Source organism: Solea senegalensis, linkage group LG3 (assembly GCF_019176455.1).
Source record: "Solea senegalensis isolate Sse05_10M linkage group LG3, IFAPA_SoseM_1, whole genome shotgun sequence".
NCBI classification, from domain to species: domain Eukaryota; kingdom Metazoa; phylum Chordata; class Actinopteri; order Pleuronectiformes; family Soleidae; genus Solea; species Solea senegalensis.
The window spans coordinates 8,612,541-8,624,805 of NC_058023.1; the positions used below are offsets into that span (position 1 = coordinate 8,612,541).

General features: G+C 42.0%; 1 protein-coding gene across 1 annotated transcript in view; it reads right to left on the reverse strand.

Annotated features, from left to right (window-relative positions):
• The window catches only part of fgf11a (fibroblast growth factor 11a), a 64,872-nt gene that overhangs the window by 12,642 nt on the left and 39,965 nt on the right, over positions 1-12,265 (reverse strand). The window contains exon 4 of the mRNA XM_044020796.1: positions 6,953-7,056. Coding sequence (XP_043876731.1) covers positions 6,953-7,056 — 104 coding nt within the window. The remainder of the gene's footprint in view (positions 1-6,952; positions 7,057-12,265) is intronic.

The window sequence follows — 12,265 nt, forward strand, 5'->3', positions numbered from 1 at the left end:
AGTGCTGTGTCAGAGTGCACTGTCATTACACACAGTTTTACCACGTTCAAACCCTCATTTATTAGATTAGATTGCTTTACCATGAGACCTCATTTGGCACAACCACCATCAGTGGATTCTCCGTTTAAAGTATAAGATAAATACAATATACCTACAACAATAAACAATAAGAAAACTATTGTTCTAAATATGTAAAATGTACCGGCTCATAATGAATTGGTCATCTGAGATGTTAGATTACATGAGATCCTTAATCCTGTACATCCTTCTTTTCAGCACGAGTAGCATTTCACATTTTAATGAAATGAAAATGCATTATGTCGCGAACGATGTGTCACATTTTATGGTATGATGTGACCATCATTGACATGGGATGCAGGCGAAATAAAACTGAAGTGTCACTGTATTGATGTGCTCCTATAAACCCAGCGCTGTGTGTTCGGATTATGCCACTTTTACACCATCCAGACAGCAATTTCATTTCCTTGAGAAGCCTCTCCCCATTGGCTGAGCTGTTGTCATCATACATCACTGTGATTGGCAGTGCTGTTCCACAGCAATGAGACAAGTGATTTGACTTTATTCATCCCCACACCCTGTGATTTATAGTCCACCTCGGGCAGCATTGACTTCATGCCGCTGCATCTACATGAAGAAACACCAGCAGATGTCCGCACAGATTCGTGGAGGACGGGCAACTTTCTGCTCGATGTTCCACTTTTAGAATACTGCATAAAGAGTCATTTGGATGCAGTAAGAAACAGGAAGAGCCCTGGATTGTCCCTGTTACTGCAGCCTGCAGTGGGATCAGCACCTTGGAGAGCTCCGCCTCAAACAATCCTGTACATTTTGCAGATGAAGCGCTGTTTTTGTTTAGCCAGTGCAATTAAGCAGTATTTCAACAGACTGATTTGTATTAAAACTGTAGTGTATTAACATTTAAATATGAACAAATGTATGGAGGCAACAATTGCTGCAGACAGGTTGTATGAAAATCCAGTCCTGCAGCCATTTGACTGGATATATACTGTATTTCTTGTCTCCACCCGCCCCTGCACTGCTCCCGTATACACACAAACACGCCCTCAATCCAGTCTGATAGTATTGCCTGACAGAGCCTGTTTTCAGACGAAACATGCATGATATCTGTCCACAAAGACCAAACAGAGGTAAAATAATAACATTACACACTGCTTTAACTGTTACAATATACTGCACTACAGTTGTAGTGTAAACACAATTTTGTGCTATTTTCTCCACGACATGCTTGTTTAGCAGGAAGGGACTTTATAATCAAACATTTCTAAATTGTAATACAAAGACCGACAGATAAGAATAGAAAGTTTACATTTTATTCTTCAAACGCTAATTTGATTTGCTCCACTGTGAACATATATATATAAAAAATATTGGTTAGTGGGGCTTGGAGTATATGTTGACTTAATTTCTGCGCTGTAATAATTAGTCGCTGTGCAGTTCCCATGTCTTCTCCGTTCTCACACTTGTGACTGTGTCAGTTTTGCTGAGCCAGCCTGAGCACAGGACACATTAAATAACATCACTTTATTGGTATCAAGGGAGCCACTTAAATGAAGTCACAATTCAAAGGCACGTACAAAACAAGCAGAAAATCTTAAACACCGCTGAGTTTTCCCTTCATTAGTGTCGGCTCATGAGGGAGAGTGCAAGCGCAAGAGGGAGGAGAGAAAGGCTTTAGTCTGAGGAGGCAGAGGACACACAAAGAGCAGAGGGGTAGAGGACAGAGCTAGGACAACGACAGCAGATAAGGGACACATCAAGACAGGGATATATATTCTGAATAAAAGAGGTTCACGGGGTGATAGAAAGCAAGGGCGGGAGGGAGGCAGCGATGGCGGCGGGGGAGAGGAAAAAGACAAACCGCGAGAGAGGCCCGGCAGACACAAATGGCTGGACAGGGAGCGAGACGGACTGACGGACAAGTAAAAGCTGCAAAAGTGAGACGAAGGGAGGGAGAGAAAGATGAGCATGACGGCGGTTGTTGCTCCCGGTGGAGACGTTATGTTCAGTATGAGTCTGAGTCTGTCAGGCCATTTTTCTCTCCCTCTTTTCCCCTCCAATCCCCTTCTCTTTTTCCTCCTCTCACGATAGTGAAAACAAATCAGCCCTGTTTGTTATTACTAATAAGACGCCAGGCCCGACCTGTCAATCAAACTGTCCGTCCCTCAAGGATTATGAGGGAGCTGTGGCCTTGAATACAGATTCAGATATGGTGGTTATACACCAGTAACATTTACATGATTTGAACTCAAGGTCAAGAATGTTTTGTCCGTTCATTTGAGCCTTGAAGGTAAATCCATGTGAACGGGTGCCACAATAACAAGACAACTCCATGCCTATCACTTTTTGTCCAATACTCTGATGTCTGTTGAATCTCAAAAAAACCCAAAAAACATTCACTTCGAAGTGCAGCAGACTGTCTGAGGTAATTACCACAATGTCCAGCAGAGGGCGTTGTGAGTGCAGCTTGGCCTCTTGGTTGTTTTGCTGTGAAAATGCAGGACACAGGCAGCCTAAACTGTCCTCCTTTGTGGACAATCATGACACTGTGTAAGTATTTTTAGTTCTACAGTGTAGAGTAACAAACAAATCTGCAGGCTCAACATGAGCGAGGCAGCTGAGGCGGCATCGCAGGCGAGCAGCACAACCTCACGTGACTAATCCTTAGAGTGATAATAGGTTATGTCATCATGTTTGCGTGTGAGCGTGCAAAATATCCAAATATATTTGGAAGGAAAAGCGTGTCACGGAATATTCGTTCAATCTTGTTTTTTTTTTATTTGGGGGGCCTAATCTATATCCTGCACATTTTTATGTAAATGTGCTCCACAGTGACTCACTCCCCTGTTCTCCTTCTCACCTCTATTATCATGTTGTTTTATCCTCACTAAACAAGAGGCTCATGTAAGGACAAAAGGACATTCGCTCCATCATTTAGCCTGTCACTCCCACTCCCTTTTTATTCATCCAGTCCACAGCAACTGACAAATGCACCAACAGGTTGAAGGAGGGTTTTTTTTTGCTCCACACTTGTACATTTAGCCTTGTTTCCTTATCTCTGTCAAAGCCCCCAAAGGTGACTGTGTGTTTATTTTCTCTTCATCTGAAAACAGCTGCTTTTTCTGGTGTCTGGAGGTTTAAATGTGTCGCCTGGTTAAACACAACCACAGAGGTCAGTTTGGGGACTTAACCAAAGTTGCATGTGATCAATTATTCATGCAGGGAAAACACCACAGGAATTGATTGTTATGTACGCAGATCTTCAGCATGAACTTAAAGTTGATTTATTTATTTTTTTTGTTAAAGAATGACATTTTAAGTGATATTTTAAAAACCTTGAGGATGTAAAGCTTACAACTTCATCTTGAGCCAGCGACAGGGCATGTTTTGTGTTGCTTTCTCCTCACAGGAGAACGGGGACGAGGTCGTTTCTCTATCACATCAGTGGCCTTGACCAAAACCATGTTCACATGTGTTATTCTGTCAATTGTTTGGAATCAGATTTACTTAAATGACACAGACTTATGAAAGGAGGCAGCAGTAGACCAGCAGCTGCTGTGTCCAAACAAGTGAACTGGTTTTCTCCATGGACTGTGATGTTGGATCAAGCAGTTCAGTGCTAACGGACTGAACCTCAACAGTAAAGCTTTGGGCCGTAATAAGAAATGAATGGAATGAATGGGCTACAGTTTGTTGCTTTTTCATTTGAATTTCCTCTTGCAAAGTAGATGAGGAGAATCGTAAGCCAGCGAGAGTTCACTGGTCGTTTAGTCACAGTTGTGTGATGATATTACGCTGAGTTGAAGTTTAAAAAAAGATATATCACAAAAGATATTTGAACACAAAATATTTAATGTGCCTACGGTTAGTGGAATAATGATGAGTGATGGTTGACCAGCTTAGATCTTGGTCGTCTATGAGCCATTATTCTGAAATATAAATCATCTGAAATATAAATCTTTAAATGAAGCATAGACAAATCAAACAACTGCGTTTCCCCATATCCCACAGTTCCTCTGCACCATCTTCTTAAATGACACAAAATGTCAACCGCACTTCCTGTGTGAAGTTCCTGCTAAAATTGCCCATATACTCTTCAGGGAATGAAGAAACAGGCCGAGTTCTGCAGACCCTGAAGGCAACGGGCACAAAACACGCCTTCCTCCATTTCTGTTCTCAGTCGTCTTCTCACTTACGTGGTGCCCATTTGTACGTAACTACAGCAGCACGGGTAATTTGAATTAAATGGGTTAAAAAAAGTGCTTCTTCTCTTTCCTCCCTCATTTTTCATCACAGAGGGATTTTCTCAAACGGGTCTCTTCCTCTCCTCTCTTCTCTCCCTGTGGTTATTTCCCTAAGTGAAAATGGGTCACCTTTCTTCTGTCAGGAGAATGCCTAGGAAAGTATAACCTCTAAATCTCTGTGTGTGTGTGTGTATGTGCTTCCAAGGTTTCTACTGTCTAGGGGGTTTCCAAGCCCCGGAAAAGTTATGTTCAAGGACCATTTTCTGGGGCTCATTACAGGACAAGTTTGGTTTGTTGAGGCTGCATTCACTGTGAGGTTAGCGTTAGGTTAAAATATGGATTGCGGCTATGTTTGAACATTTGTTTTCTGTGCAGTTTGGTTTCACTTCTTTTCCATTTCTTTTTTTAATTTTATTTAACCGGATAAAAACCCATTTAGATCGAAATCTCTTTTCCAAGGGGGACCTGCATGGCCAAGAGGTCAGCAGCACACGTCATGGAAAGAGTACAGATTTAAGAGGAGGGTTACTAACTATCATGTTGAGTAAAACACGAGTTTAACACTGTGCAAAGTGAGCTTGACATTTAAAGTGCAGGAGTTGAAGTTACAGTAATAATCTAAAAACAGAGGCACTGTTTAAAGGATTCTCGAAAAGGCTCAATAACTTCAAACAGAGAAAATAAAGATAAAACCTTGAGATTATCATGAACAGGATCTCACGCTGCAGCTGGTGTAAGGACGCTCTGCCTTTTGTAGAAGACATGGTTCCTTTGAGTTCATCCCACTACGACCTATCTGTAATCAAATGACTTTGTTCCTGAATGTTAAAAGTGCAGGCATTATCAGTTCTATAGTCGATAAGATCACTCAGGCGAGGTGGTTGCAAAGCCAGAAAGGGAAGCTTTAGATTTCCACACACTGTGAAACAACCCTCACAGAGTCATGAGTTTTGGGTAGTAACCAAAACAGTTAGATGTTGACGTGAGTTAAGTGAGTATTGTCTATTAGATCTGTCCTGGGTATGACGCTAAACTGCATCCAGGCGGAGTGGGGAGGTCGTGACCTTCAAATCTCCAACGGCAGATGAGATTCTTCCGGCAGCTCGCTGCAAGCACCCCGACCAGAACTGGCACATCTCCATCCCAAATGGTGCCCAAAGTGAGTGGGTCTCAGGCTACTAGGCGACTAGGCTATTCGTGCCAGAACCAACGAGCCTCAACACAAATGTCCCCGACTCTGTTCAGGGGAACTACTGCTCAGACACGAGCGACTGCCTATGGTCTGTAAGATGTACACTTAATAGACAGGGTAAGGAGCGCAGACTTACATATCTGGTTCTTAGTAGAAATGAGTAAGTCCTCTCGGCCTTGTTTTTTGCTTGAAAGGCAACATGCCGTATCGTCGCAAACTGGAAAATGTGGCTGGACACCGAGATAAACTTTCCCATTAATCTCAAGCTGACGGATCGTCCATGGAACACACTTGAACTCTATCGTCCCATCAAACCACAACATGTCAAGAGGCAACCAAAGCTCAGTCCGAGTCAAACTTTTCATCTACTCAATGTCATGGTGAGTGATTCCTGCACCGAGAAAAGCTTTAAAGAGAATAGTTATACATCTCACTGCAGTCTGCGGTTGGTGACGATGCTGCTCTTAAGCACTGACTTTAATCACTGTGCATGTTTGTGTCATAAGAGAACAGTGTCCACATGCTGCACATATAGAAAGGGGATGACTTTATATATATATATATATATATATAAATATATAGTGTGAGCATTCTTTCCAGGCTGATTCTGCATTGTTCCACTTGACAGAAACACTGTGTCTACCCTCCTCGTCTCTGCCAGTTTATGTGTCGGCAGCATTAGACAGACTTTGAAGTGAGCGCACCGATGCACTTCAAACAAGATCTAACACACTTTTCCTGTGTGCCAAGGGGGGGAGGCTGAAAAAAGAGCTTTTCTATACCTCCTGATAGAGTGCACTCAGATCCATAGCGCCGCTCTGTCGCTCAGGTCTGCTACTTCTCTCTGCACAGCAGTGCAACATTAACGTCACATGAGTCGTTTCACGAGTTGTGGACGTCGAAGTGCGACTGTGACCAATCGCGGGAACATGTCTGATGAGATGCAGACGGACAGTTTGTGCAGTTTAAGAAGAAAACATGCCGCGTGTGTCTGTCTCACTGTGCCTCGGCATGAGGGCTGGTTATGGGCGGCGACACAGTAACAATAAAACACATGCCCTAAACACAATGTTTTGGAACAATGTGAGTTACCAGATTTGATATGAAAGAAGTTAAGATTCGAGTAACTTTGCCCTTTGTATTTGCAAAAATAAACACCTTTATGTCTCTCTTACATGCTGCAACATGCCGATATACACATGTATTTCTTACTGCACAATGTACCTGTAAGATTCTCAAATCCATTGATAGCATTAGAGGTGACTTGAGATATATATAATATATATAATATACCACCTCACGATTTACCTGGCTGAAAACATAAATGTCTAACTTTCTTACTTTTGTTCTTTAAATTCTGATAAACTGTTGACCTTACACTTTAGTTTGGGACGCAGACACTTCACTGCTTCTGTTTGGTTTAGATTTTGATAACAATGATGATAGTAATAGACAATGAAGGCGCTGCTGACCGTACCGAAGTGTAGAGGTAGCCCTCGCTGTTCATGGCCACATAGAGACCTGTCTTGGTGCTCTGGATGGCCACTATCCTGAGACCCACAGGAATCAAGTTGAACTGCACTGTAAAAAAAAGAACAGAGAATGGAGTGGTGTTAGAGCGGTCATTCTTTCTCTTAAACGCGCACAGTTTGTCTCATGGCATAAAAAGACAATCGCTTTCCAGCTGTCTCCTATTTCATCTTCCCTGTTGTACAGTGAATCTGTGGCGTGTGGAAACGAGGGGGAGCAAAAGAGTGAGAGAGAGTGAGAGAGAGGGGGAATAAAAGTCTGATACACGGGAACTCTGGAGGGCAGACAAACCCAGGAGTTACTGCTTGGAGAGATCCCTGCAGGAGAGAGAACATAGTGGAGTGGAGAGCTTTAAGAAATAAGTGCATTTGAGAGTGACATCTCTGAACCGCGGTAAACAGCACTTGCAATGTCGTCCCTTCCTGTGGAACCTTGGATCTCTTGTGTGCATCACTCTCCATATCTGTGCATACTTTCTGTATGAACGGTCATACAGCTTTATGAGATGGTCCTGTTTTTGAATGATAGGGATGAAAGGGCCTCCAGCTTCCAGCTGCACTGCCATAAACCTCTAATTATGTTTTTATTTTCCGACTGGATATATTTGTGAACCCAATATAAAACAACAATTTAAAGCATGTTTTAGAGATGTAACTCCTTCCTTAAGATCCGGTCTTTTTGCCGGACTTTGAGAAGCTGTGGATGAAGCTGACATATCCTCAGTCTGCTTCATTTAGCAGTTTTATTAGCTCCTAAAGCCTGAAAAACAAGTTTGCTTTATCGTTTATAGACGTGACTACCAGTAGTTGATTGTCACTCGCAGATATGACTACTCTGGACGTAGGCGTGCATTATAGAGTGTCAGCCTTGTTAAAAAACGGGGCATGTTTTAGATCCATTAGTTGCTATTAGACAAATCAATTTCAGCTCAGGTTCTGTCAACATAACGGACGATTGATCAAAAAGTTTTTTCTTCCTATTTCTGAAACTTGCCTCATGTTTTTTTTCCACTTTGTTACATTTTAAATGTAGACAACGCGTACGAGGTTTTGAAAAGAGGCCGTTTAATGAGATTGTCAAGGGTAATGAAATTAAAACGGAGGATTGTTCCATCGTCCATCACGACAGCGTGACTGAAACAAGAGTCAGAATAGTGACGCGTGTCAAGTTTGCAGGTGCAAATGTCATCGATGAAAGCTGCAATCACGTCTTACCCTCCCGCTCCCTCTCCCTCTCCCTCGCTCTCTCATTCTCTCCATCCTCGGGGCCCTGCTTGTATTTGCTCGATCGATCGCTGCATCTCAAACAGTCGGTTGGGCAAATGAACAAAGTGTCACCAAAGAGCATGACTGGGGTGACAAATAGATCAGGACGCACGCACACACACACACACACACACACACACACACACACACACTGGTTTCCATGAGGACACTGCCTTGACTTGCATTCATTTCTTGGAGACTTACTCTAACCTTAACCTATACTGATCTCATCCTAACCCTGACCTCAGCCTAACATTAAATCACGTCAGTCATTTACGTCATGGGAACTTGATTTCTGTCAAGACAACTCCCCATAATATGACTGTGTAAACCAGGGGTGTCGAACTCATTTTTGTTCAGGGGCCACATACAGCACAATTTGATCTCAAGTAAAAATAGCAAAATAATAGAATAATAACCTATGAACAACAAGAACTCCTTTGTTTTTTTCTCCTTTGTTTTACATTTAATGAAGGATAATTTTACAAAACATGACATTTGTTGTGCAATTTCAACAATATCATGCCTAAATGTACTATTTACACAGCACACTGGATCTATAAAGGCACAAACATTTAGTCACGGGTATCTGGAGCATTTGACATTACATTTAGATTAGTGTGAAATTTTAACAAATTCACCCTGTGGGCCGGATTGGACCCTCTGGCGGGCCGGTTCTGGCCCCCGGGCCGTATGTTTAACACCCCTGGTGTAAACAGATGTAGATCCCCACAACATGAGGAAGCCCATGTGCACCTATGTCACCCTTCTACTCTTGAATCTCATTCTCCTCCACAACGGAAGCATTCCTGTGGTGACCCCGTATGACCTTGTATGACGAGATGAGAGTTTCTCATATTGCGTCCTTATCTCTGCGTGTTTTAGCAGTATGGACGTGGCTGTGGAGCAACACTCTATGGAGCGGGGGTCTCAAACTCCAACGACCCGAGTCGCTGCGTGTCCAGTCCGGTCATCATGTGAAAAAAACGTTCAGCTATGTGGGAAATTAGCTTAAAACCATCCCAATATCCTATCAAGATAGCGATATACATGATGATATTTCAAGTCATTTCAAAGTAAAAGTGTTTGTTATGGCATGAAACGAAAATTCCAAACAAAAAAACAAACATTTATTTTCATAAGTATTTTGTATGATGCAAATTTAGATGAGAAATGAAATAATAATAATAATAAATAATATAATAAATAATAATAATAATAATAATAAATAACATATAAACAACTGTAATAAAAACACAAAACAACCTCATGTGGAGCTATACGACCATGATTTCATCAGAGCGTCATAAACTATTTATAAATCCGGCAAAGTTCAAGTGAGATGCCATTACTTTACATTACTAAGATTATACAATTTTCTACTTTAATCTGCCTTTGTGTTTTGCATTGTTTAGCATGTATTTTTAGGATTGTATGACAATGTCGAGGAAGTTGTGAGGAAACTTGGCTGAAAACCCTGACGGTGAAAATCTGTAGGAAAAAAAACTGTACAAAAATAATCCAGTATTTCTTAACAAAACATGGTACAGCTGATCAAATCCGCTGATAACGGTCTGACATCACAGACCATGAAAATATTTGTGTTGTTAATATTGTTTATTGTTATTATAGTGTCATCTGTACTATATATGAGACAAGTAAGCAGCACTAATGGCTTAACAACCACTTACCTCCCTAATTCCTCATCTCTGTTCTTTCATCCGTGTCTTCCTCTCTAATCTCATCTTTCCGTTTCCCCCTCCGAGACACTTCGACAGTACGCTTCTATTCTCATATCACATCATCTTCTGTCTGATTAGCAAAGGCATGGCACCTTCCTTTTGATCCCCCACCCTCTCGTCTCTCTCTCCCTGTCCTTCCATTTGACTTCCTGTTTTCTGCGCAACTCCAAGAAGCTGCTGGATTAATCAAAAGTCTTTTGAAGGAGGGCTAAGGAGACGAGGGGGAGAGCGAGAGAATCAATCCGACAAGTCAATTTGAGACTTGAGATCATGTGCACTGTAAATAAACAATGAGAAACTGGGGATGGGATGGACGAGAGGAGGAGGAGGAGGAGGTGGCACAAAGCTAAAGCTGTGCAGCGGGCATCTGCAGGCCGGCACGCTGCACTGCTGCTCTGTGGTGTTGCATTGTGCTGCGCAGTTGGTCGCCACTGGAATGAGAGGAGGATTATAGTGTTCTCTGTGAAGTCACGCAGAGGCACTGGACATTCTTTTTCCGTTTCCTGCGTCACTGGAGACTAGATATGAGAATGTTTTGTGAGATAGAGGCTTTAAAACCATGCAGTAGTTATTGTTGCAGTATAATAAGACCAGGTTTGTTGCTTTTCTGACACTAACAGACACACAAATACCACACTGCTTGCTTAATGTCATATCGTACAAGGCGTCATTATATTATATGGCATAATATAATATTATATTACTGTTTTGTAATGACATTATGCGTTGGGAAGATCTCAGTTCATTCTGCTTTTATTATCCTCTGTGGAAATGTTTTTTACCAAAGTCTTTATTCACAAACCTGACTTTCATCTTCACTGTGACCTTCCACAGTATTTATAGTTTTATCATTCACCAGCAGGCTTTTGTCCACCATCATCATCACTGTCTAGGTGCTGCTGTCTTCTACCTTCATATATATATAGAATCATAAATGTGAATCTCTGAATTGGTGGACTTAATTTCATATTTTACAAAAAAACATGCCGAGAATTCACTGCTTTTGTCACCAAATGTGTATTCACATCATGCACATAGAGGTATGGCAGACGTATTTTCAAGTCCTAAATGTGATGCACTTTCACTGCAAATCAACATCTTAAAACAAGATAAAACGCTGGTTTGCGTCGTCAACAAATCTAAATCTTTCTCTCTTCACTCTCGACGCGGTAGAAGATTAAATGATCTGTAGTTGAGCTTCATGCCAGATTTCCCTTGTGGTCAGTGACTGATGACAAGTAACTTCACTCTACTGTAATTTAACTTCTACCTCTTCCCCCCGGCGTTCCTCGCTCCTTATCAGTTTTTCATTCAGTCCATCTCACCTTTTCTTTTCTCCTCCCCTCGCTCACTCTCCCTCTCTCCCGAGGGCTTTGTGGGCTTTCACTCCACCTTGTCAAGAATTAACAACCCCTCCTTATCTCACTGTGCATCTTTTCTGCGTCTCACTATTTTCCCTTGTCTTTTAAATCCCATGTCTCCTGCTGTCTTTCCTCTCCCGTCCTCTGAAACCAATACTTTCCCATCCACGTCCATTCATCTTTGTCCCACTTTGCCCTGCAGCTCTCTCCATGTCTCTTGTATCCGTCCTCGATGTTCCCCCATGCTCTCCTCATCCTCAACATGTTTCCTTTTTGTTTCCTGTTTGAATGCCACAGCTCTCACTCAGAGTAAAAGTTTCCTCCGTTTTGCTTTTTTTTTTTCAAGCCTTTGAATGTTCCCTTCCTTTTGCAAAGCGCCATTATCGACCAGTGACGGGAGTTAAACAGAGAGAGGGACCAGACTTGTTTCAGAGCGCCGAGTGAGATAAGTCAAATGTGGCTCCGGCGGTGGGAGATCACAATTACAGAAGTCAGGGAATCAGGCTTCTCCTCATGGCTTTTCCAATAGACACAATGAGTTGGCTTTTAACTCTCGCTGTCTTTGTCTCTCCTCTTCCCATCTTATATTTTCTTTGTCTGACAAACTGTCTACCTCCTCATTTTGAGTCCTTTTATTCTCCTCTCCAGTAAAAAAAAATGAGAGAATGAATTCAGAAAGTGAAACAACCAGTGACAACCACACGAGCAGCTCCATCCATCAAAAGCACTGCTGAGTGCATTCATTCTCTCCCTGCCTTAATCCTTTTTTGTCCAAATTCTTTAATCTTTCTTTTCGATCAGTATACATTTTCCAAATGTATGTTTTTTTTTGTGACTGGACACTCACTCTGTCATCTTTCTCATGTTTGTTGCTGTTTCCACTGTCGCTGTG